General features: G+C 37.6%; 1 protein-coding gene across 3 annotated transcripts in view; it reads right to left on the bottom strand.

Annotated features, from left to right (window-relative positions):
• FERRY3 (FERRY endosomal RAB5 effector complex subunit 3) overlaps nucleotides 1-27,358 on the bottom strand; it is a 43,721-nt gene that overhangs the window by 9,377 nt on the left and 6,986 nt on the right. For 2 of the 3 annotated variants that reach the window (XM_006172029.3, XM_006172028.3), the window contains exons 3-11: nucleotides 26,544-26,689; nucleotides 24,642-24,823; nucleotides 19,445-19,544; nucleotides 19,224-19,345; nucleotides 14,349-14,455; nucleotides 13,795-13,992; nucleotides 12,820-12,948; nucleotides 4,573-4,647; nucleotides 1,596-1,798 (exon numbers count right to left, since the gene is read on the bottom strand). In XM_006172029.3, coding sequence (XP_006172091.1) covers nucleotides 1,596-1,798; nucleotides 4,573-4,647; nucleotides 12,820-12,948; nucleotides 13,795-13,992; nucleotides 14,349-14,455; nucleotides 19,224-19,345; nucleotides 19,445-19,544; nucleotides 24,642-24,823; nucleotides 26,544-26,689 — 1,262 coding nt within the window. The remainder of the gene's footprint in view (nucleotides 1-1,595; nucleotides 1,799-4,572; nucleotides 4,648-12,819; nucleotides 12,949-13,794; nucleotides 13,993-14,348; nucleotides 14,456-19,223; nucleotides 19,346-19,444; nucleotides 19,545-24,641; nucleotides 24,824-26,543; nucleotides 26,690-27,358) is intronic. The other variant, XM_006172030.3, reaches the window with a different exon arrangement.

The raw sequence follows: 27,358 nt of genomic DNA, 5'->3' as shown, positions 1-27,358 counted from the left end.
GGACATGAACCGCGGTCGACTACAGGGGAGTCCAGTGACATAGCCATTACGCTAACTGCTGGTCCCTCAGAGTTCTCTTAATTGTCTGGTGAAAATACAGGGGACGGCCAGATGGTGGTGTGGTGGCTAAGGCAACTGAATCCCACACAGCCGACTGCTCAAGTTCTGGACCCGGTGGCTTGAAAGACACAACTGGGAATGGAGGAGAAGGGACTGTGGCATGGCCATCTCCCTGAGGGATGATGGTTTAATTTCTCTCTCCCTGTTCCTCTGCAGCGAGCACATGTGCCCTATGGCAAAAGAAAAAGAAAAAGACACTGGGGTGTGTGCATGTATGCCCAAAATCCTGAGAGGAGACTGGAGGAGACAGGGCTGCACTGTGGCCATCCCTCCTGAGGGATGATTTCTCATGCCTCTCCTCTGTTAAGCACACAAGTCTTATACAAAAAATAAACTGAACTTGGCTAACAGATATAAGAATGCATGTAAACAAGTGGAATAGGTTGTAGAATACCGTAACACAGTAATGAATGTTAGTGACAATTTAATATATATCTCCAGATAACCAGTACGGTGATTTTCAAACATGTATAATACAAAGTACTGATAAATGTTGGAGAAGACAGATATGTTTATTTTCTTGATTTGATTATTATGCATTGTATACATGCTTTGAAACCACAGTCTCCCACAAAGATGTATAATTATCATGTGTAAATTAGAAATTACAATAAGAATCATGATTAAGAATGCTCTCTGAAAACCAGCAGGCATCCAGTTGCTGACAAGGGTCCCACATCACCAGCCTGGCCACTGGCTCTCCAGAAGGACCTCTCTCCACCTATCGGGTGTGAGGATCCCTTGCTCCACAAGCTATGGGAAGTTGAATGTTGTTCTTTGTATTATTTCTACAATTTAGGCCTTCTAGTCAGTTTTCACGTGAGTGAGAGAAGAACACAGGAGGGAAACCAGTCATGGAGAGGGACTGCCTCAGTCAATAATGTCCAATGAATTACAGCACACAGCAGAATGGATCAATGATGATGCCGCATCTTAACTGTTGATGCCCAAATCTGTAGGGCCCAAAGAGCAACCTTGAGGAAATGATGAAGGGAGGCTGGCTTCCTCCCGTTACCTAACAACCCTTTCCATGATCTAGTCATGCAGACTCAGAGCATGCAAATGAGTTTTAATGTTAGCCCAAGCTAAATATAAATGTGGAAGTAAATCTAATGCTACTGAAGACAAAAATAGATGATGAGGAGGAGAAGGGTAGACAAGAGGGGGAGAAGAAGTAAGCTCACATGCTCATCCACAGCTAAAGATCATTCTGATCTTCCAGTTTAGCCACTATAGGACAATGCTATAGTTCCCTGAACATAACAGGTTAAAGATGAACCACTTGTTCGCCTTATATATCACTGAATTGATAACCACAGTGGAGACGCAAAGATCCATTAGTTGAAAATTGAAAAATAAAATAGTTTAAAAATGTAAGGCAAATGAAAAAAAAAGTAAGGCAAATTATTACACAACATTGATATACAGAACGCATTGGCACATACGTAAAGTGAAAGGGCTGCTCATCTGCTCACCTCCGACATATCGTGCACCAGCAGGAGAGGGATGCTTATTGTTGTGATGTCATGGGTACAGCAAACCTTGAGTATATTTCGGAGTCCCATGATGGCAGGATCACGAGCCGTGATGTTTCCTGACTTCACATTATCATCCACACAAAGATGGAAAGCAACATGGATTTCTGAGAGGTTAGAATGCCGTGTGATATAAAATTCTCCTGTAAACAACAAATACGATCATGATTTTCTAATGCATAAATCGCATCCATGAATTGACTTCACAATAAATAACTACCGGTTATGGAAGCCAGATCCTACATGGCAGACTGTGGTTCAAATCCTGGCCCAGCGGTGATAGTGCTGAGTATGTGCGTGTATGTGCACCAGAACCCTCAGGACGGAGAAATGAAGGAGAAGGGGCTGTGGCATGACCATGCTTCCGTAGATGGTGCTTTCTCCTTCTCTCCCTCATCCTTCGGTCTCAGACCCTATCTCTCTTTCTGAGTAATTAAAAAAAAAAGATAACTACGATGGGTGGTTAATGTGCTAAACCAGGAGGGTGGTGTCAGGAACCTATGAGAGGCTCGGGAAACAACTACAGTCACTACTTCTTCATTCTTTTTTTATTCATTTTTTTAAGAGAGATTTTTGCTATAGGGGATGTGCACTTGCTGGGAAGACCAAGAGAGACAGAGAGATAGAAAGCAAGGAATCACCCCCAGAGGAATCTCTACACAGTAGTCCCTCCTCCTCCATTCTCCTTTTGGGATCTTGCACACGCATGCATGCACACGAGTCTGCCGTGAGTTTAAGCTGCCAGGTCTAGGACTTGAACTGCAGCTGACTATATGGGAATCCAGCAATGTAACCATTACGCCATCTGCTGGCCCCATACGTCTTAATTCTTGGGAACAGGTAATGAAAAGAAAAAACAGGCCATTTTGTAGTAGGTTCATAACTTGGCATGAAGTGATCACCACGTGGTAAATAGGTACCCGTCCCCTTTATTTTAATGTCTACTTTCAAACTTCAATATGGAAACATATTGCTTGATTGCCTGTTTTCCCCAAGCTCTAAGTCTGTTCTCCTTCGTCTTAGTTTATAGGAGCAATCTCTGTTCAGTCCGTTGCTCAGGACAGAATATAGAAATTGTCCTTAATTTCTTTCTCTCAGCCATAATCCAATCCACCACACCGATTTTCAGTTCTATCTGAAACCAGTATCCGAAATCCGAGCGCCCCACTTCTGCTGCTACCACCCTAGTTCATGCTGCCACCACCCTAGTTCACGCTGCCGTCACCTCGTCTAGCTTTGTGCAGTATTGTCCTAACTGATCTCTTCACTTTCATTACTGTCCACCAGAAGCCATCTCTTCATCACAGTCAAAATATTTAAATATAAATCAAATCACATCACTTCCCTCTTTAAACCATCCAGCAGGTTCCTACTATGTTTAGAAAACGATCCAAACTCTTCCCTGCGGTCTACGGGAGCCGCAGGATCGGACCGCCTAGCTCTCCAGCACCCTCTTTCTCATCCTCTTTCCTGACATCTAGTCACTAGTCGTCTGGCTAGTTCTTCGTGCAAAGCTTGTTCTCTTTCAGGGCTCCTTTAGCGAGATGGACATTCAGATGCTACTAGGATATTTAACTCCATTTCCAACTCAGACTTACGACATGGCTTATCCTCAGCTTGATGGCAACAATGAGACACTAACCTACAGTGTTTTTCCAAAAAAGAGTAAGGAGGAAAATAAATACAGCAATAAAAGTAAATTTTAAGTTTAAAAAAACACACTTTGGTACTTCCAGAATAGTAATAAGATAGGCACATTTTAAGAAAATCATAAAATATGGATGACTTAAATTATGCATCTATGAAGAGAAATACAATAAATCCGTATTGAAGGTATTTTTAGTTGGAGAGGATGTTTTTCTGCTCCACAGAGTGAAGGAAGCAGCCTGTGGCGATTCCAATGTTACCTACTGAGACAGGGTGTCTGAAGGTGGGAGGGAACACAGAGGAAACTGATGACCGACTAGGCCTGGCAGGGTAAGTACCAGAAATACGTATGGTATTTGCTTCGATTAAGATAATAGGACCGACGTGCTGAAGATCTGGGGAAGGAAGTATGAGGAAACGGCCGTAAAGGAGAACAGAAACCCATCAAAAGATGGCTGTATTTGAAACCGTCCAACTGGCCACTTAGCTCAGAAGACTTCACACACACAAAGTATGCAAGCAGGCCACTCTTGTTATGCTTAGGATGGTCACAGTGAATTCAGTCAGAAAGAGGATCGAGATACTGACTTGCCAGTTGTTAAACAACAGAGCCAACCACAGTAAGTACAAGAAATGGAAAGCAGGGAAGTCTAAGGGGAAATTAAAATACGATTCTACGTCAGATGACCCATGTTCTTTTCACAAGTTCAACTGCTTTCATCTCCCTGTGCTATGGTTTAAATTCCAAGTAAAAACTGCTTCTTGGTTCATTTCCTAACAAATTAAGAAACAAGAGGAGGGAGAGAATCAAGGGGAAAAAAGATTCAACGGACAAAAATGGAAAATGATCTGTTGGTGACAGTGTATGGTAATTTCTTTGACTGGATTCATATGGTATGCATGCTGGGAAAATTCATTTTCAATGTTGTAAAGATATATATGATCAAATGTAAAAACTAAGAAAAAATAAAATATTAAGCAAATTTAAAAACAACATGGAAGAGGAAATTCAAAGTAGCATGTAAGGACAAAACTTATGCAACTTCTTGGGATTCTTTTGGTATGGATGTAGAAAACAGTCAGTACTTGTATAAAAACAGACTTTTATTGGAGAACAACTGTAAAAGTGCATTATAGAAAGACAAAATATTGTTTCAAAGTGATATACTAGCAAACGTTTTATAATGTACACCATAAGATTTTGTTTCAAATCTATGATTTTAATGTGTGTGATGATAAGAAAGTAGTAATTAAAAATAATAATACTTACCAGGTAAAATATTTAAATAGTTTCTCTCAGCATTCTTAGTCTTATCATCATTTCCTCCATTTTGGTTTCCAGAATCTATTCATAAAGATTGGCAAACATGAGAAAATATAACAACATAGGAGAACACATCAATACTACTAATCCCCAAATAATCACAACAGTACAATTTCACTAAGGGACTTTATGTGCCAGGCCTTCTGCCACTAGCTTTATATGTGTGATATCATTTAGTTATTACAAAGCCCCTCCAACCACAACCCTATGAGGTGAGCACTATTACTATCTTTCACACACGAGGAAACAGAAACTTAGGTAGATTCAATAACCAAGTATGCACCAATAACTGGTGGAGCCTGGTCTTGAACACACATGCTTAGATTCTAAATCCTATGGCTTTAGTCACATTAGACTTGCCAATGCCCTATTTTTTTTTTTTTTTTTGGAGAGATTTTCACTGTAGGACGCGTGCGCTTGCCAGACAGACAGAGAGAGACATAGAGACAGAAAGCGAGAAATCACCCCCCAGGGGGGATGGTCACGCCGCAATCCCTTCTCCTCCATTCTCCTCTCGGGATCTTGGGCACGACGCACACGCGCCCGGCGTGAGTTTTAAGCCACCGGGTCCGGGACACGAACCGCGGTCGACTACTTGGGAGTCCAGTGACATAGCCATTACGCTAACTGCTGGTTCCCCCAATGCCCTATTTTTCATCTGGAAGGTTCAGGGCACGAAGTTAAGTACATGAAAAATAACTTCATTAGATAGCTCTGGTGTGGCTATCTCTATTTTTAGAATCTGAGTCACTGTTGTTGCTATAACTTGTTTGGGACTGCAAATAAATGACTAGCATGATCAGGAATTGCATTATTTTTGGTCCATTTCTAAAATATATTTCTTATCTGACACTACATACAATTAATTTCAAATAGAGAAGAGAGACTCTATTTCAAACGAAACTTTTTTTTCAGATAGTAAATAGTTTTTCATTTTTTCTTCTGAAGGCATGATATTTCTTAGAAGAATAAACATGGGTCAAATAAGAAGCATTCCAACTCAGCAAACATTATTAAGGTTGAATAAAAATTATTTAACATACACTGCATATATTTTTAACAGAAAATATATCTGAATTTTATAAGAATTCTATCAGAACTCACAAATGCAAAGTGAATATAAGCCTTCAAAGTAGCTATGTTTAAAAGACTGTATCTTTATTCCAGTTAAGTTAAAAAGGACTGGGGAATCTGTTTTGGAATGGTATTCAGTGTCAGAAAGTCACAGGAAAACAATCAGATCTTTCAATGAGTAAAGTGCAAATACCAAAATGTTATGGTTTCAAAAATGATTTGAAAAAAACAACTTAATATATTAATCTAGTGACTATTGTGATGGATTGATTTTTAACACTATGCTTTGTAAACATTTAGAGGGGAAGAGTGAGAGGCACAGGAGACAGATGGCCATGCTGCGAGAACTTACATTTAATGTAATATCCTGGTTTTAATGCAGAGCATTAAAAAATTGATCACTTTAAATAAACGTCTGTCCATAGCAGGTGCCAAGGAAAAAGAAAAAGGACTATGATTTTCTCCATGTGGGATATGAGCAACAGAACTCACATTATATAAATAAGAGGACTGGTCATAGTCCATTCCCTTTCTGCGTTTTAATGACAATACCTTGTTTAAAATTCTAAGAAGATGGGGGGCCTGCAGGTGGCATGGTGGTTAAGGTGCTGGACTCCTATGTGGCTGACCATGGTTCAAGTCCTAGACCTGGAAACTTGCTTTCTCACTCTTTGTCTCTGTCAGCCTCTGGTCAAACTAAAAATTAATAATAAAATCAATAAAATATTTAAAAAATCTAATAAAATGTCTATTTTTAGTTTTTAAAAACATATACAGGGACCAGCAGGTGGCATAGTGGTTATGTCACCGGACTCCCACGTGGCCAACCAGTTTGAATTGCAGACCCGGTAGCTTTAAGATCACGCTGGGTGCATGTGTGTGTGTGTGCCCAGGATCCCGAGAGGAGAATGAAGGAGAAGGGATGTCTTAGAACAAATAGGGCTCGTATATCCGGATGTCAATATGCAGAGCAAACACGTAGGCAAGAACAAAAAAGGAAAAGACAGAGGAAGTATTTTCATGAAGCTCTTCTATAACAGCATACAGCTTCCTTTAAGAAAGTTGTGTTTTCTAAACCTACTTGCTCACTGACTCACTTAAACCACAAAGCAGTTCCTTTAACAAGAACAAAATAAAACCATGATATACACGCACTGCCTTAACTGTATGTGGTTTAAAAACTTCCTGTCATTTCCTGTACTCTATCTCTCATAAATATACTTAGAATCCTCCTCCTTCCCCACATCTGCCATGATCTCAATCTTCATGCATTTAGTCACTACTGAGAATAATATTAAAATGTTTCAGTCACATCACTGCTAGCTTGAATGGCAGAAGATGATGGCAGAATAGAAGGGCGTCCTGGAATTCTGTGAAAGGCCCTCTGGTAGGGCATGCTTCTACACTAATTTCCTAATACTCAGCCTGGTCCTGCCACACGAAATACACATTGCCACAGCAAGCTGGTTACCTTTAGCAGGGATGGAAGCTGTGGAACCACTACCAGAGCAATTGCTAATACTATAAAAAATATACATGTATGGGGGCCAGCAGGTGGTGTGTTGGTTAAGGCGCTGGACCCTGACATGGCCAACCATGGTGTGAGTCCAGGACCTGGTGGCTTGAAAATCACATCAGGCGTGTGTCTGTGCATGCCCAAATTCTAAGAGGAGAATGGAAGAGAAGGGATCACAGTGTGGTAATCTCCCTGGGGGCTGATTTCTCGCTTTCCTTCTCTCTGTTTCTCTCGGATGAGCGCATGCACCCTATAACAAAAAATAAAATAAAGTAAGACATGAATGTACCCGTTATTCCAGGAATTTTTCTTGAAGAACCTAGTCTATAGATAAGACTTACTGCTCCCCCACACGCACAATGATTCATGTGAAGGTTATTCGTGTATTACTACTTATAGTTATAATAACAAAAAATTGGGAATAGGCTAAATATTTATAAGCAGAGGACCAGTTAATAAGAGGATGTTCTGCAATGGACTACTACGCAACAGCAGAAAAGAATAAGGACAGCCTTTAAAGACTAATATAAAATAATCTCCAAGATAAGTTATTCAGTGAAAAAAGCAAAGTACAGATTAGTGAGGCCAAAAGGCTGCTATTATCTGTGTAGAAAGGGGAAATTAATAAATACTCACATACGAGTACCTTATAAACCGAACACATGTCTGAATAGTACATGTAGAGAAAACAATCCTACCTCTGGAGAGAGAAATTGGATGGCTGGGGGACAGAGTTAAGAATACTGGTACCATGTTATTTTAGTTAGGAGCTAAATATTAGCATAATAGTAACTTCAAATATTTGTACAGTTTGAATTGTGAATCTTGAGAATGTTTTACCTATTTAAGAAATTCTTAAGGCCAGCAGGGGTGCAGTAGTAAAGGCACTAGGACCCCCACATGGCCGACCACAGTTTGAGTCCTGGACCCAGAGGCTGGAATCTCATGCCGGGCACATGTGTGTACACACCCAAAATCTTGAGAGGAGAATGGAGGAGAAAGGATTGTGGCATGGCCAACCCCCCTGGGGGGTGATTTCTCACTTTCTTTCTTGAGAGTGCATTTGCCCTGTAACAAAAATTTCTTAAAAAAGGAAAAGGAATTATTTTAAAAACACATAAAATATTTTAAAAATTATATTGGATAAGGAAATGATGGTGAATACTAATGAAATTAAAATTAGATAGCCACAGGGACAAGCACGTGGCGTGGTGATTAAGGCACTGGACACTCCCACATGGCTGACCATGTTTGAGTCCTGAACTGGAGGCCTGCTTTCTCACTTTCCCTCTCTCCCTCTCCCTCTCCCTCTCTGTGTGTGTGTGTGTGTGTGTGTGTGTGTCTGGTCAAATTAAAATAAACCAATGAATAAATAAAATTAAATAAATAATTATTAAAAAATTGCATAGCCACACTCTAGCTTCAGGAGAATGTAAGAATTCTTCTACAATTACATGGGAAAGAAAAATGAAAACACCAGGCAAAGATAACAACAATCTCTGCTTATTATAAAGCATAAAATCTAAGGTACTGTAATGATCTTTTAAATGCTGCAGTTGAAAAGTAAATTCATCTGAAGTACCAGATGTGGATTTAAAGGACTGAGTAGTTCCAGTCTTAAAACTTGTCATTTTTTTATTTCCTGGGCACCAACTTCAAGCCTTTTAAAATTCATTATATTAAGTTAAAATTTAAAAATTAATTATTTTAAATTTACATTCCTCTATTGTGCACCTTTTTTTTTGTTGTTGTTATAGGGTGCGTGTGCTCACCAGACAGACAGAGAGAGACATAGAAACAGAAAGCGAGAATCGCCCCCCAGGGGGGATGGTCATGCCGCAATCCCTTCGCCATTCTCCTCTCGGGATCTTGGGCACGCACGCACACGCGCCTGGCATGAATTTTAAGCCACTGGGTCCGGGACGTGAAACACGGTCGACTACGTGGGAGTCCAGCGACATAGCCATTACGCTAACTGCTGGTTCCCTGCACACCTTTTTTTAATTAAAAAAAATTTGTATATTTTTGGGGGGACCAGCAGATGGCATGGTGGTTATGGGCGCTGGACTCCCACATGGCTGACCATGGTTCAAGTTCCAGGCCTGGCAGCTTGCTTTCTTACTTTCTTTCTCTCTCTCTGTCACTCTCTGGTCAAATTAAAATAAATAAATAAAGTTAAATAATTAATTTTTTTTTTTTTTTTGCCATATGGCATATGTACTTGCTAGAGAGAGAGAGAGAGAGAGAGAGAGGGAGAGAGAGGTACAGAGGAAAAAAAAAAGTGAGAAATTATCCCCTAGAGGGGATGACCACGTTGCAATCCCTTCTCCTCCATCCTTCTCTTGGGATTTTGGGCACACGTCTGGTGAGAGTTTCAAGTCACTGGGTCCAGGACTCAAATCATGGTTGGCTGTGTGGGAGTCCAGCACCTTAACCACCACGCCACCTGCTGGCCCTTAGTGTACATCTTTATAACACGCAATATGGTTCTTTAAAGTATGCATGGAGTACATGACAATCAAGTCAAGGATATCACCTACCATATACAGCGTTTTCAACAGAGAACCTGTGAATGTGCTCAAGCCGGACCAGAGCATGTATTGTGATTTTATGTCTGTGACAGTATATGAAATGTCAGAAAAACAAAAACACATCTTACAAATATTTTAAGTGACTATTACCTTAATATTCAGCACCTAACTAAACAAACTATGCAACCAATTTATTTATTTTTAAATGTATTTTTCTATGAGAGAAACAGAGATACAGACAGTCACTCACAACAGAGTTTTCATGCCTTTATCTACCCTCAGCTTCAGCCAACCCTGGATCATGGGTACCTATCTACCTGGTAAGTCCAGGGAAGTCTCTGGATGTAAATCCAGAACCTTCTCACATAGCTCAGTCTCACAGAGCATTGTGTTACTGCTGAGTCACTACCTAGCCCCAGAAACTTCATAAACTTTCATTTTTAAGTTACAAATAGCTGAATTGCTCTGTAATTACAGTCAGAGTTTCCTTCTCACTTACGTAAGTAAAAAAATTTCTTCTTCACTTTTAACTGTTGTACATCTCCAGAGCAAACAACATAGTTTTTCAAAAACATGCATTATGTTACCATCAAATCGAGGATATTACCATATACATCTTTTCTACTGGAGAACTTTACATTCTCATATCTGTTAAATACTTCCTTCCTAAAATCCCCTTCCCTCCTCCTTGCCATCCATCCCCTTTCCCCTATAGTGTCTGGTATCCACATTTACCTTCCATACCATTGTATCTTTGGGTCTTTCAATTTCTGTCATTGACTGCAGACATTTAGTATATACTGAGCGGGGACATACAGTGTTTGTCTTTCATAGTCTGGCTTACAATCCTTAGCATTAAATCTTCTATGTTCATCCACTTTGTATCAGATTATAGGGTCTCATAGTTTTTTTTTATGACTGAGTAATATTCCACAGTGCCACATTTTTTTCAATCTAGTCATCTGTGCTTGGGGATATAGGTTGATTCCCTGTCATACCCACTATGAATAGTGGTGCTGCAATGAACACAGATGTGCAGGGTTTATTCTTTAACCTGTCTTCTCTTGTGTGTGTGTGTTTGGGTTTTTTTTTTTTTTTTTTTTTTTTTTGAGAGGTTTTTGCTATAGGGCGTGTGTGCTCACCAGACAGTCAGACAGAGAGACAGAAAATGAGAAATCACCCCCCCAGGGGGGATGGCCACACCACAATCCTTCTCCTCCATTCTCCTCATGGGATCTTGGGCATACACGCACATGCCCAGTGTGAGTGTTAAGCCACTGGGTCCGGGATGCGAACTGCGGTCGACTGCATGGGAGTCCAGTGACATAGCCATTATGCCAACTGCTGGTCCCTGACCTGTCTCCTCTTAACTCTCCTCCAAAATCAATCTCACATGGCCAAAGGAAATGTAATCAATATCTTGAAAAGATATGTTCATTTTAGCATTATTCACAATAGCCAAAATATAAAAATAAGTTAAATATCCATCAATGTATGAATGGGTAACATACATGTACACACACACACCATTATTCAGCCTTGAAAAGAAGAAAATTCTGCCATTTGTAACAACATGGATGGACTCAAGAGAACATTACACCAAGTGAAATAAGTCAGGTGCAGAAAGACACATTCTGCATGATATTGCTTAGATTAGGATTTGAAATGGTTGAAACGGACAGAGACAGAGAGTAGTTATCAGGGACCGGGGTGAGGAGAAAATGGGGAGATGTTGGTCAAGCAGTACAGCTTCAGATACCCAAGATGAGTAAGTTCTGGAGATCACATGTACAACAATGTGATTATATAACAACATTCTACTCTATACTTGAAACTTGTTAGGAGGATAGAGTTTAATTGTTTCCACCACCAAAAAAGAAAAAAAGGGATAACACCTAAGGTAATTTATATATATTATTAGTTTGAGGTGATTCTTTACGATGTATATGAATACAGAATCATCAAATTTATACCTTAAATATATACAATCTTGGGACCAGCAGTTGGTGTAATGGCTATGTCTCTGGATTCCCATATAGTCAACCGCGATTCAGGTCCCGGACCCAGCGGCTTAAACTCATGCTGGGCACATGTTCATGTGTGCCCAAGATCTCAAGAAGAGAATGGAGGAGACGGGATTTGCGGCATGATTTCTCGCTTTCTGTCTCTGTCTGTCTTTCTGGTGAGTGTATGTGTCCTATAGCAAAAATCTTTAAAAAAAAAAAAGAAACCACAATCTTTGGTCAAATGTAGCTCAAAAATTAAAACAAATTTCGGGAACCAGCAGTTAGTGTAATGGCTATGTCGCTGGACTCCCACATAGTTGACTGCGGTTCGCGTCCCGGACCCGGTGGCTTAGATAGAACTCACGCTGGGCGCGTGTGCGTGAGTGCCCAAGATCCCGAGAGGAGAATGGAGGAGAAGGGATTGCGGCGTGACCATCCCCCCTGGGGGGGTGATTTCTCGCTTTCTGTCTCTATGTCTCTCTCTGTCTGTCTGGCGAGCACATGTGCCCTACAGCGAAAACTTCTTAAAAAAAAAATTAAAACAAATTTCCACTCAATTTTGTAAATAGTTCAAAAAGATGTTATATTCTGGGTAAGTATTGAAAAAGACAGTCACTTAAGGACATAGTGATTTTTTTTTTAAAGAACAGCGAAAAACAACTTACATAACTGATTTTGTGCCACTTAAGTCAATCAAAAATGGAATACAAAAAAGGTGTATATTTGTGCTACCTTTTACTCTGATATCGGTATCTGCTATAATAATAATTCTATCCATTTTAGAGATAGTAGAACTAGAATTACCAACTTTCCACTGACTTACTACTAAAGTCTAACAATTGTACTGAGTTTTAAAAGTAGTTTTTGGTAATAATCTTTAAGAAAATAATCAAAAATAAAAAGACACTGAGAACAGAATTTGAGCTTTTGAAAATCTTAAATTTTGTTAATTGTTTTCCTCCAACTTTCACCAATATAATTTTTCTATGATTTTAATGATGACCCATATGCCATTAGAGTGATTAGGGACAGAATACACTAAATTAAAAGTTTGAGTTTTACTGACCATGTGATTCTTTCAACTTACTCCTGCGCTGGGTTCTAGCATAAAGTACCACCTGCTGCACAACTTCTAGTTGCTCTTCAATGCGAGGAAAATGGAAGTCAGTACATTCTTGGCAAACTGTAGCAAAATCTAAGGGACCCAAAACATTCACAAACTTCTAAATGTGAACTATCAAATACTTAGTATTTCCTTATATATAATGAGATCTAATAGAAATAGAAAAATAAGAATCACATGTATGATTTCTTCTACTATTCCTTTCAATACTTGTGCCTTAAGTTAGGTATAGCAATCTTGTTTTGATCAGAAATTTCATCTGTCAACACTCAAAAGAGTGAACAATGGACAAGGACATTTGAATATAGCTTCGAATCTTCTTCAAATGGTAGATGTTTTGATCATAATTCACCCAAAAAAGGTGCCACAATACAAGAAGATTCTTATAAGAAGAAATCATTTTTATTATTTTAATTAAGCTTCTTTAAAAAAAGTCTATAACTTCAATACATTTTATATATTCAAAAATTTAGAAATAATCATTAACAACTGAGTTGTACCAAGAAGGAAGGTAAAATTTTATCTAGCACATTGAAGAGGTAGGTTATTTTTAAAAAAAGAAAAAGAAATAAAAGACAAATGAGTGAACTGAAAATTCGTAAGCCAGGATCTGCTTCGATAATAAATTGAAGAAGACATTTATATCTTAAGCATTCTTTTACTTTGAAATAAAGAATCCTAGAAGAGCATTACTTATAATCTAAGAGAAGAAGAAAAGTGACATATCATGCAGCACTCTCTAACTGCTGAAGTATGAAACAAATCTGAAAGAGCAATGGCTGGATGTTTTTACTTTTTGGCTATGTAAATATTGAAGTGATTAAACCTTTTTTTTTTCAGTTTTCCATAATTTCTTTCTTTGTAAGAATGGTATTACAAAGAGAAATGTAATGAAATATGTATGTAATGTTAACTTACCTCTTTTAATACCACTATATGAATTAATTCTATTATCTACTAGTAAAACCAGGCCACAGAGAGATGTGGAATAAAGCGAGAGTGCAGTCTGGAGTCGGTGGAGTTTCACACCACTTCGATGATTTCTTTTATGCTTGCAAAAGTCCAGCATATCTGCTCTCAGCAATCTCAAATTATGCATGGTCTTCAACTGGGCTCCTGTGGGTAGGGAACAGGCCCAGAAAGATACTTAAACAGCTGCAAAAATCTAGTATAGCAGGAAGCAAATCTCTTTGGCAAGAATCCAGATAAGTCTGTACTACAAATGATAAAAATGGGCCTTGCTACTTCTTGTTCTAATAACTATTAACAATTTAATCCCTCTTTCTGTAAAAGCTAATACGTAAGCTCAAAAAGAAAACTTACAGTCAACAAACCATAGTTTTATTGGAATAGGGCATAATTTGGAATTAAAAATAATATGGATACACTCTTCTACTGGCTTTTCTTTTACAGTATAAAAAAAGTTTTAGAAGTGTCAACGAATTATAACTGCAAAAACTTAATACACTTACCCAAGTGAATGGTGAAACTTTCTTCTAACTTTCTCTGTTCCTCATAAATCCTCCCAATTGCTTCTACAGATTCTCTGAATTGACTTGGCTGAACTTTAATTTCCTCACTGAAATTAACAAAATTATTGACACATTTTCTTTATATGTTTGTTAGAAACTTTTCTTAAAGGAAACCAAGCTTTATAATGAAATGAGAGAAAAGCGAACATATGAAAGTAGCACTTAATTTATTCCTAAACTCATCCTTAATCCATGTGACAATTAAGACGGTAAATGTCAATGGTTTCTGAAATTCCCCCTTATTCTTTCATTTCCTCACAATAAGTAATGCAGACAGTTCTTTTCAATCAGTACAATATCAATTACCATATTATCATTTAACATTTGTTAGAGGTCTCAGGAAATGATTAAATAAAGAAAGTAACCTGTTACTTTAAAATCACATGCTATTCTAAAATACATGACACATACCATCCTATACCAGGGCTGGGTCTAGGCACAATTAGAAAATAAGTGAAGTGATGGCAATGACAATTAAAAACTAACAAGTGACATAAGAGAAATAATAAAAAGATGTCATTTGATGTGTACGTATCCTCTCTCTCTGTGTGTATATATATATATTAACCACTTTTTGATGATCATTTCCAACATTCTCTTCTCACTAACCACCCTCTCTTTGCTCTACTATGCTCTTTGTATTTCGTGAGAAGGTTTCCTACAGACGGCTGTAAGTGTACAACTATTAAATTCAAATTTCATAGTATGCTGTACTATAGATAATAAACTTTTATTATAATCATCCACCCCACCAATTAAATTTTGGTTAATCTAAACAGCCTTATTGGTCTTACTTAACTGATTTCATAAGTAAATATGGTAAATTTAAATTTAAAAAATCAACTTTGGAGGCCAGCAGATGGCAAAGTGGTTAAGGCACGGGACTCCCACATGGCCAACTGCTGTCTGATTCCTGGACCCAGCAGCTTGAAACTCATGCCAGGTGTATGTCTGTGTATGCCCAAAATCCCAAGAGGAGAATGGAGAAGGGACTGTGGTGTGGTCATCCCCCAAGAAGGTAATTTCTCACTTTCTGTCTTTCTGGTAAGCACATGCATCCTAAAGAAAAAACCTTTCAAAAAAGAAATTTTTTTGGAGAGGTTTTTGCTATAGGGCGCATGTGCTCGCCAGACAGACAGAGAGAGACATAGAGACAGAAAGCGAGAAATCACCCCCCAGGGGGGATGGTCACGCCGCAATCTCTTCTCCACCATTCTTCTCTCAGGATCCTGGGCAGGCATGCACATGCACCCGGTGTGAGTTCTAAGCCACCGGGTCCGGGACGCGAACCGTGGTCGACTACGTGGGAGTCCAGCGACATAGCCATTATGCTAACTGCTGGCCCCTCAAAAATTTTTTTAAAAACAAATAAAATAAAGGTGCGAGACTCCCACGTGGCCAAATGCAGTTTGAGTCCCAGATCCAGAGGCTTGAAAATCAAGCTGGTGTATGTGTGTGTGTGTGTGTGTATCCAAAATCCTAAGAGGAGAATGAAGGAGAAGGGACTGCACCATGGTCAACACCCCAGGAGGTGATTTCTCACTTTCCTTCATTTGCTGGCTCTCCCTGGCGAGTGCACATTTCCTATGGCAAAAATTAATTAATTAATTAAATAATTAAATAAACTTATCTTAATAAAATAGCCTAATTTAGGATACAGAAAGCTACAAGAGGATGTTGTTCCCACTCTAATAAGAAAAGGTCAGATAATTTACAAAATCACAACTTTCCTGGAGCCCATCAGATATTTGAGGTAACAGGCAGCCGAGTAAATGAATTCCAGTGTGACGTGCTCCTCCAAGGAAGGACAAGGCGCATGGGCAGTTGCATCTTTGTTAGGGAATGGGTAATACAAGTTGCTATCATACAAGGAGGTAAAAAGAAATCAGCTCAAGTCTTAATGGATTCTTAAAGACCAAGGATGGGCTAGTATGTCAATTTAGAATAGAGTCATGTGCTGCTTAAAGACAGGAACGCATTCTGCACATTCTGAGAAATGTGTCATTAGACAATGACGCCATTATACAAACACTATACAGTGTACCTACCCAAACCGCGATGGTACAGTCCACACACACACACGCCACGAGGTATAGCTTATTCTTCCATCATTGTACATGTGGTCCATCATTGACCAAAACCATTAATGTGGCATGTACTGTATTTAGAAGTCATAGCTACATGCATCTGCAAATTCTTTTCCATTAGCCTCACCAAGTGCTTCTAAGAAAAGACTAGGGGCAGAAAACAAGAGAGCCCTCTTGAGGGCATGAGTGGAAATGCTGAGAATGCTTCATGCCCATTTGATTTGCCCAAGATGGGAGCTGGATAAGGACAACAGAGCTAGACAACAGTTCGACAAAGTGACCTGCCCGTGACCTCCAACGACTAGCCTAGCACAGGTAACAAACAACAGTCGTCTATTGCTGGGAGGCAAAGCAGGAGAGAGACTCCATGGTGCAGTGTGATATGCGGAGACTGCAAAGAGTTGAGGATGCAGCACAGGGACAGAGTAAAACCTTCTAGAGCCCCAAGTCCCATTCTAGGCACAAAGTAGTATCCACTTACTGCTGTAGAAACCAAGTCTGTGGTATATTAAAGATACTGACAGACATGGTAAAAAAAAAAAAAAAAAAAAAAAAAAAAAAAAAAAAACTCAGCTAAAATGCTGATAAGATTTGCATAACCTTCACATTAAAGGCCTTTTCATTTCTGGACAAAAATACTATGTATGTCAGTCTCTTCTTGTTTAATACTCACCAAATCTACCACTGAGAGGGAAAAAAAATGACAATGAAGATGAGAGACCAGAAAAACAAAAAAACTCTAAAATTCAAACACCAATGTCAAGAGAGAAAGCAATCAACAAAAACAGACTGAGAGGTGACCCAGACATTGATCTAATGGACAAGGTGGATGATACACAAGGACAGAGAGGGAATTTCCTCAAAGAGAGAAAACAAATGGAATCACAAGAAATAAAAACATGGCATCAGACTGATGGTCACAGATTGACTCAGTTTATAAAGCTACCATTACCCTCATACCAAACCAAATATTATTAAATATAACCCCCAAACTACAGACCAACATACATACATACATACAAATATTTGTATATATATATATGCCATTTACATAGGCAATAATATATCATGACTATATACAAAACTTAAAACTATAAAACATAAGGAGAATATCTTTGTGACCCTGGATTACGCAAACGTAAGACACAAATCATTTAAAAATTGATAAATTGGCAGAGCATAGAAGGTTTTTAAGGTAATGAAACCACTGTCTAATATGTTATTACATGTCATTATGTTCTCCAAGCCCACAGAATATACAATGGCAAGAGTGAACCCTAATGTATAGCATGGGTTTTGGATAACTGACTTGTCAATGTAGTTCTTAATTGCAACAAGTATACCACTCTGTTGGGAAATGCTGATAATTTGGGAGGTTATACAAGTGTGGGTCAGGGGTATATCTCTGTACCTTCTTAATTCTGCTGTGAACCTAAAACTATTCTGAAAAAATTAAGTCTTTGATAAAAAAAATGACAAATTATACTTAACTATATTAAAAAAAACTTTGCTTTTAAAAAGACACTATGATGAAAATGAAAAGACAAGCCATAGAGTGGAAGAAACTATTTGTGAGACATTGATTTGGTGATGGATTTGTATTCAGAATATGTGAAGAGCTCTCATGGGGCATATCTGAAATAGGATTACTTTACTGTAATCAGAATATTTTCAACTGAATATACTTTAGGATTGAAAGAAGCAGCAAAGAACAAGCATGGTCAAGCTCTAAGACAGTACATGAAACACTGTACGTGAGCCATAAGGTGTCGTGCAAGTTAAAAACTAAGAAAAATCCTCCATACTGTTTCTGTGCCTCGTATATAATTCTATTATTGCACACCACTGACACAGTGGTATATTCTATATTATTTTGTTTATAGGTCATTCCCTTTGGAATATAAGCTCCATGTGAGCAGGTATCATTTCTGTTTTCCTCCCAGGAGACTAGTTGGGATTCAACAAATGTTTACTGCACTGAGGGGAAACCAATTGAAAGGAATAAAGGATGGCACTTAGGTATTTAGGTGTACATACCTGAAAGATTTATAAAGCTATTCTATGGGGGAAATTACTATTTTATACTAACCCATCACCAACCACCCCGAACAATCTATATATAATCTATATTGCAAAAGGGGTTAAAAGAAGTTGGTTAAATCTTAAATTTTCACTGGTGACTTAAAAGTATATACAACTGGTGGTGGTGGGGGGAACAGCAAGTGGCATGGTGGTTAAGGGTGCTGGACCCCCACAGGGTGGTGTGAGTCCTGGACCTGGTGGCTTCTTTCTCACTTTCTCTTTCTCTCACTCTGTCCCTCTCTGGTTAAATTAAAATAAATAAATAAAGTTAAATAAAATAATTCTTTTAAAAAGTATATACAACTAGGGACCAGGAGTGGGCATAATGGTTATATCACTGGACTCCCACACAGTCAACATGGTTCGAGTCCTGAGGCTGGCGGCTTAAAACTCACGCTGGGTGCATGTGCATGCATGCCCACAATACCGATAGGAGACCGAAGGGCAAAGGATTGTAGTGTGGCTATCCCCCCCGTGAGGTGATTTCTCACTTTCTCTCTCTCTCTCTGGTGAGTGTGTATACACATTACAACAAAAATCTCTTTAAAAAAAAGTATATACAACTAAAAAAGGTTCAATTTTATAATAAACACTAATTATCACTAGCAAAGTCTTTTATATGAATAAGAAGAACACATGGTAATACCTGAGAGAGCTGTTGTTGGGGTTTTTGAGGTCTTGATGAAGCTTTATCACCCATTCCTGATATTCTTGTTTTTGGATAGCAGTTGATTGTTTTAATTCATTTGACCACTTATTCTCTAAGTCCTAAAAACACAGTGTATCAAATGGTTAATTTTCTTTTACAAAAATAAATATGTAAAAGAAAAAGTAATGGCATACCTAAAAGTCATTTACTTCACTTACTTGCTGGGATTCAAAATGCTGAGCAGCCAGTGCATTCACATCTTGATCTGTCAGTGATTTTCCCAATTCCTGCATCACCTTCTCCATTTCAATACCTTGTCTAAAACATAATGAGCCAATTAGATCTTCTCATCAACCTTCCAAGGTACACGATCACTTCAGATTCACTGAATACTCTCTACAGAAGGAATTACATTTTCATTTACAGGAATATGTCCAAGAATGACAACTGTAATACTTGAAAAGTACTTTGAATCCTTGGCCGTGGACGTGTAAAAATAATGATGACAAAGTCATATAACAATGTCACTTGTGCAGCTAAATTTCAATCTAAATTTGATGCATAAATGAAAGTATTCAAAGTCTAAGTAACCTTTCAATGATCATGGCTAATGTTTAAACATCCAGTTCCCTTTTCACCTGTAAATTTCCCCAAAGAAGATATTCTGCAATTCCAGCTGAAATATTGATAAATTTTCTATTTATTTGTATAAGAACTGAAATGATTTCTGCTTCTAGAAGTTAGTTGGTACTGTATCTGGAAGCTTCATATATATGATAAATGAAATTCATTTATTCAAGTTATACATATATACACATCTGTATATACCTCCTGGTATTAGTTACTCGGTATCATTTAATCCCCACTTAATTCTAACGTGGGTCACTCCGTTAACTTATGAAAGAAGTACTACAGGTCAGGTGAAGAGTATGCTTGCAAGTGAGATTTTTATTTAGAAACAGAAATAACTGCTAAACATTTCTAAACACCAACTTAGATGTAAGTATATATTAGTATTTTATATTACAGTTCCCTCTAGTGGATAAAACGTATCATTGCCATTTTAAAACCTCATGTACTATCTAGAATCTGGTTTGCTTAAAAAAAAGTACATTTCTTTGTCCAAAAAGGAAAGATGAATACGAATTTAACAAATAAAATTTCATAAACATTTATTTCAACCTAAATGTGTCTAAAATGGAAGTAGCTAATGATATAATTAACAATACGGCATATACCAGGGGATTTGAAAACATTCATAGAAAAATGGAACTTAAACATGAGTTCCTTCTGGTACAAAAATGATTTGAAAACTATTTATAGTTTTTCATAATACGCATTTTCCATGAACTTTTTGAAGATGCTATCCCCCCTCCCTCCCCATTTTCTATGGTAAATATCAAAGGGAATTTTATTATATTTCAGATGAAATACTAAATATAGATCGGCTCACTCTATTAAGTATGACAGCTCTGACAACCTGTATATATTAAAGACACTTTAAAAAGAGGATTGTACTATTGATGCTATGCTGAGAAACTATCTTTTGAAGATATAAAAATGACATAAAAATGAAAGGAGAAAAATAAAATGTGTCACTTTTGCTCATTAAATGGATAAATGAATTAAGCATCCAGATTTGGGGTGAACCTCTATAGACATCAGTGAATTTCATCTTACCTGAAGTCACACTGTTCACCTTTGCAGTAAATATTACCATCCTGAAGAATACAGGCTTCTACTTCCCTTTCAAGCTAACAGCTTGGACATATGAAAAGTACTCTATGGAACTGTGTTTAAATAGATGTATTCAAATAGTATTTATACGTTCAGGAGAAAAAGGGCAAAGTTCTATCAAGAAATATCCAGGGACCAGCAGTTAGCATGATGGCTATGTTGCTGGACTCCCATGTAGTCGACCATGGTTCACGTCCCGGACCTGGTGACTTAAAACTCACGCCAGGCGCGTGTGCGTGCGTGCCCAAGATCCCGAGAGGAGAATGGAGAAGGGATTGCGGCGTGGCCATCCCCCCTGGGGAGTGATTTCTCACTTTCTGTCTCTCTGTCTCTTTCTGTCTGTCTGGCGAGTGCACACACACTATCACAAAAGAAAACCCTCTCCAAATAAAAAGGAAATATCCAGAGGATATTTCAAACAATAAAATAAAACAAAACAAAGCCCTATTTAAGAACTACATGATATTAATAAAAAGAAAAATGCAGTATGCAAATAAATGGTAAATTAATTCAGCTTTCCAAAAGGTGAAGAGTCATATGGAACAGCAATCTTCATCTTAATTGGAAAAGAGAACAATTGTAGACTCCTAATGGCCAGATACGGAGTTTGGTGGGAAGTAAAGTGGCTGGGGAGTAAAATACGCTGCATTTTAGAGCACAGTAGCCTCTCCTCCCTACAGTTACAGTTTTGCTTTCCATCATCTGAAAACACTAAATGAAAAATTTCAGAAATAAGCAATTCATAAATTTTAAATTTTGAGTGGCATGATGAAAACTCATGCATTCTCACTCTGACCTGCCTGGGTTGTGAATCACCCATATCATGTTGATCATTGATTAGTAGCCATCTATTAGTATCCACTTTGATTATTGATCACAAGAAGAAGAAGGGTGAATACAGTCTAAAAAGACATTCTGAGGGGCCAGCAGGTGGGAGGGTGGTTAAAGGTGCTGGAGTCCCACATGGCCGACAACAGTCCTGGCAGCTTGCTTTCTCACTTCCCTTTTCTCTCTCTCTCCAGTCAAATTAAAATAATAATAATAATAATAAATGAAATTAAATATAGAAATGATTCTTTTAAAAAAGAAGACATTTTGACAGCTACATTCATATAACTTTCATTATACCATATTGTTATAATTGTTCTCTTTTATTATTAGTTATTGCCATTCATCTCTTATTGTGACTGACTTAAAAATTAAACTTTACAATAATTATGTATATATGGGGAGAAAACCTAGTATATACAGAGTTTTTAGCACTAGATGTGGTTTCAGGTATCTGCTGCAGGTCTTGGAATGCGTCCCCTGCAGATAAGGGGGCACTACTGTGGGTGACCTACTGAATGAAAACATTAGTCATGCGAGTATAGCTAACCAAGATGGGAACTTACCAATACACCTATGTAGAGAGAACGAGTGGAGTTCTAGAAAACCTGAACTCTAAGAACAGACTCAGAATCAACTGAAGCTTCTATTATTTGAAGGTATAATAGGAAAAATCAAACAAAGGTCAATTGGAGGTAATTAATTAGTATTAAGAAATTGTATATATTTTTTAAATTGTATTTTTACATGTTTTAAAAAATCTAGTTCTGCATTTTGTTGCTCTTTTAAAAATACATTCATAATATTATAGCCTATATAATAAAGAACTAGGAAAAAAAATTTATTTTCACCAGAGACACAGTTTGAACTGTATACCTGGAGACATGTTCCCATACTGCAGGTATCCCATTTATAAAGGAAGAGATTGCCTCAACAGTGCTGGCCAACAAGCCTCAACCCACGAAGAGTGACAAATGCCTTGAAACATGTTGTTTTTGACAGAGACTTTTCTAGTATTTTATGAAATATAAAAACAAATGGCGCAGGGGAGAATTGTTATGAAAATTTATATATCTTATGTAATATAATAAAATGCCAATCTGGAGGGACCAGCAGATGGCGTAATGGTTACATTGCTGGACTCCCATGTAATTGACTGAGGTTCGAGTCCTGGACCTGGTGGCTTAACTCATACCAGGTGTATGAATGCATGCCCAAAATCCCGAGAAGAAAATGGCGGAGAAAGGATTGCAGTGTGGCCATCCTCCCTGGGGGAGTGATTTCTTGCTTTCTGTCTCTCTGCCTCTCTGGCGAGCTCACATGCCCTATAGCAAAAATTTATCTCTTAAAAAAAAAAAAATGCCAATCTTGTACAGAATTCAGAAACAACGAGTAGAACCATCTGCTTAAGAATATTCTATATTTTAAATTTTTAAAATTATGACAATCCTCAAAATACAAAATTACTCTCATCTTACTGGTTTCCAATGAGAAGCTAATGAGAACCAAGAGCAAACCACTGTACCATTTTAAATTTACTTCTTTGGGACTGATCAGTCCCCAAAAATAAATGTGATTTGATCCTAGTATACTTTCACAATAAAGAAACTTGATGACAACAACACTAAAAATATTATCTTAATATCTTATATACCTAACATCTTAAATAAATGTTAAATTAATAAATATCAGATTCTGATATATTAAAATAGATTCAGTGTGCCTCGAATTTATCGCCATTCATAGAATTTCCAGGAAGCAGTCTGGAAAGCATGCTTCAAGTAAACAATGCTAGCAGTTTTTCACTTACTCTGAAGAAAAAAATGAATCATAAAAGCTTTGTTGATGTATTATATTAAGTCATCGGTACAGAATAAATTCAAATCTAATTACAATTTCTTGGAACAGAAGGTGATGTGGTGATTAAATTGCTGGACTCCTACATGGCTGACTGTGGTTCAAGTTCTAGATCAGGTGGTTCACTTTCTCACTCTCTCTCTCTCTGGTGAATGCTTATGCTCTGTAGCAAATTTAAAATAATAAGATCAATAAAAGTAAATAAGTAATTCTTTGAAAAAATGTATTGGAATAATACTAATGTTATTTTTTTCTTCCTAATGTAAATACATTGACAAAATGAACTAAAAAAGACCATGAACTTAGAGTAGGGCAATGAGGAGGGTCTGCCAGAGAGACAGCATGGTACCGTGGTTAACAGTTTTGGAGTAAGACGTCCTAGTTTCCAATTTCAGCTTGTCCCTGGACTAAAGCTAGTTTCCTCATCTGTAAAATGGGGATGATAACATTAGAACTGAGGTAAAGATCTAAAACAGGGCATTCAAAGCACATGTACAGTGCCTAGAACAAACAAATCTTCACAAAAATAATTTATTTTTCCTATTAGATATAAGATTACATAAGGCCAGTCTAATTTACTTAGGTAAATCACTTAAGTTCTATAAACCTATGAAGACCCTTCCAACTAAAATTCCATGCATAAGTACACAAGAAAATTAACTTTTTTTAATAAAATAATTATCTTATTCAATTTTATTTATTTATTTTAAATTTGACCATAGAGGGACAGAGAGAGAAAGAGAGAGAGAGAAAGCAAGAAAGTGAGCTGCCAGGTCTGGGACTCAAACCATGGTTGGCCATGTGGGCATCCAGTGCCCTTAACCACCACACCACCTGCTGGCCCAAGAAAAATTAACTTCTAATATTAAATAGTTTTTTCTATTTTCTCTTTCAAATTTATAAAAAAAAAATAAATAAATCAAACTGAGTTGTTCTATAGACCGTCATATTTGACAATGCAACATTTATAACAATGCAAGAAATTTGAAATACCTCTCTCGTAATTTTTTCAGCTCCACATCTCTTTCACCAATCAGCTCTGAGATACTAACAAAGTAATTATGTTCCAAATTCAGGAGAGTTTCAGAGGCAGGAGAATGGATTAGGTCATGGTACACATCTGCGAAATCTTCATCCCAGCTGGGTTCTTCAGGCCGTGCATGCTCTAATGTGGTCTAAAGGTGATATGAACATTCTTAAATCACAACATGGTATTTGTATTTAACATACTACTAGAAAAATATGTTATGGTTATGATTCCATTACTGTATATCCTGAGAACAGAAAGACCCTCTACTTTTATATAAGTATGTGTGTGTGTGGGGGGGGCGGTGTGTTACACAGGATTATCTAAGTATGAAAATTAATGCAGAGAGATGGGACTAGCACGTGGAATATTGGTTAAGGCGCTGGACTCTCACATGACTGACTACGGTTTGAGTCCTGGATCCAGAAACTTGAAACTCACACTGGACATGTGTGCATGCTCAAAATCCCAGGGGGAAAATGGAGAAGGGACTGTGGCATGGTCATCCCTGACTGGGAGGTGATTGCTCACTTTCTGTCTCTCCTATGTGCACTATGGCAAAAATCTCTCAAAAAAAAAAAAAAAAAAAGAGCGAGAGATACGTTGTTAATATGAGTTACCTGGGGGTGGGGATAAAGGAGAGCTACTAATATGAAGGAAGGAAGAGTGTATCTACAATAAAAAAATGAAGAATGTGGTGAGCCCATTTCTATGGAATAACAGACATAGACACGCGAAAGGCCATTTAACAAAACATCAACGGTGGCTATTTCAGGACAGTGGGAATTTCTGATGACCTTTACTTTATATTCTAATGTGGTGTGCAACGTAACGATTTGCATGTATCAGCTATATAATCGGGAAAAACTTGTCATTATTAAAAATATATTGGTGAGAGAGACCGGCAGGAGGCAGGTGGCGTGGTGGCTGACCACAGTTTGAGTCATGGGCCTGACGGTTTGCTTTCTCACCTTCTCTCTGTTTCTCTCTCTCTCTGCGTCTCTCTCTGATAAAATGAATAAAAAAGTAAAATTAAAAAATTATGTTTTAAAAAGAAAAACAAAAACATATATATTGGAAAGAAAGTGTTTAGAGGCTATAGGTTTAGAAAATGAAGTTCTTATGTGGTCACCTGTGCAGTGATGCATTGACTTTGAAAACCCAATTCACAGGTTTGTGCTGTAGAACATACAGAAGTCATAGTGACTTTGAAAACCCAATTTGTGAGTATCTATATCAAGATAAATGTGTAAGATTCATTTTTTTTGCCTTTTATGTTATTATATGCTTTTAAAAAGTTTATTTATTTATATCATGAGAAAGAGATGGAGAGATGGAGAGAGAGGCCAAGGACGATGCAATAGAACTATACATCAACAATGAAGGTGAGAGGATAATAGTAAACAAAGCTTAACACGAACCTCTACTGCTGTTCTAGGGTGCCAGATCAGATACCCACTCAAATAAAAATTTCAGATAAATGGCAAATTTTTTTAACCATAAATATGTTCCATGTAATATTCGAGCCTAACTTACATTTAAAAAATCACTTATTTATCCGAAATCCTAAATTAACTAGGTATCCTGTATGATTAATTACTCAATATGGTGACACTATACTGATTATAAATACAAAAGTAGTTTCTCTCTAACAAAGGTATTACATAAAAGAATTTTGTCTTATGTGCTCATCCTGATACAGGAAGAAAGCATTAACACAGTAATGTATGTTGTATATTAAGGAATAAATATTAGTATGTAAAGAAAAAAGAAATATAAACTATTTTAGTATTCCTTAGCAACAATTAAAATATCCTCACTGAAGTCCAGAATAGCCTTGTAATTCGCAGTCCGACTTATTTTCTTACCTCGGCATAAGCTTTGGCCCATGTACCAGCCAGCTGATGTAAATCTACTTCCCCTGACTTCACAGCTTCCAAGGATGCTTCGGCATCTCTGTCATAATCTTGGAGGGATTCTTCTTCTATAAATTGGCTCAGAGCTTCTTTTAAGTCTGCAATAGAAACAGTAAATGCCGTCATCGGCAAAATCCAGACATAAATTGGGAACATTTTCCTCGCTGAGCATGCCAATGAAAAATTTTATTTTATCAAGCTTGTATCTTTAACAGAATCTCCAACTAAGATAAAATTGGCTTATGGATACATTTAACTAATTTCATGCTTATTTTTCTTTACTATTTTAGATTACTGCACAGAGAAAGGTCAAAGTTCTTAAGTCTTATCTATAAGACACTTACCCTTGACATTAAGTAATATTCATTTCTTTTAAACTTGAGGGTAAAGCTGAGTAGGCAGGAGTACAGAAAGGAAAACCTGAAGATTTTGAGGTGATGAGGGTTATTGTATTTAAGTGAAAGAGTTTCCTGTACAACTTCAAAGGGCACAATGCTATATCCTTTGAACTTGAAAGAGGAGTTGAATGACTAGATATTAACATCGATTTAATTCAGATGCTCTATAGGTCCAACTTTAGAGACGAGACATTATTTAGAGATTGATAATAAGGGAAAGTGAACTAGAAGTCAGGGCATTCATGCTCTGGCATTCACCCTGTGTTTGTGACTTTAGACCAGGGATGCACAGCCTTGACTAGCATGAGAATTTCTCTGAGGCCTTGAAACAAAATGCGCCAATGCCATCCCGAGGTTCTGACTAAGCAG

Source organism: Tupaia chinensis, unplaced genomic scaffold, assembly GCF_000334495.1.
Source record: "Tupaia chinensis unplaced genomic scaffold, TupChi_1.0 Scaffold150288_1, whole genome shotgun sequence".
NCBI lineage: Eukaryota > Metazoa > Chordata > Mammalia > Scandentia > Tupaiidae > Tupaia > Tupaia belangeri.
The sequence above is the reverse complement of the archived record's forward strand: the minus strand, read 5'-3'. Positions and strand labels throughout refer to the sequence as shown.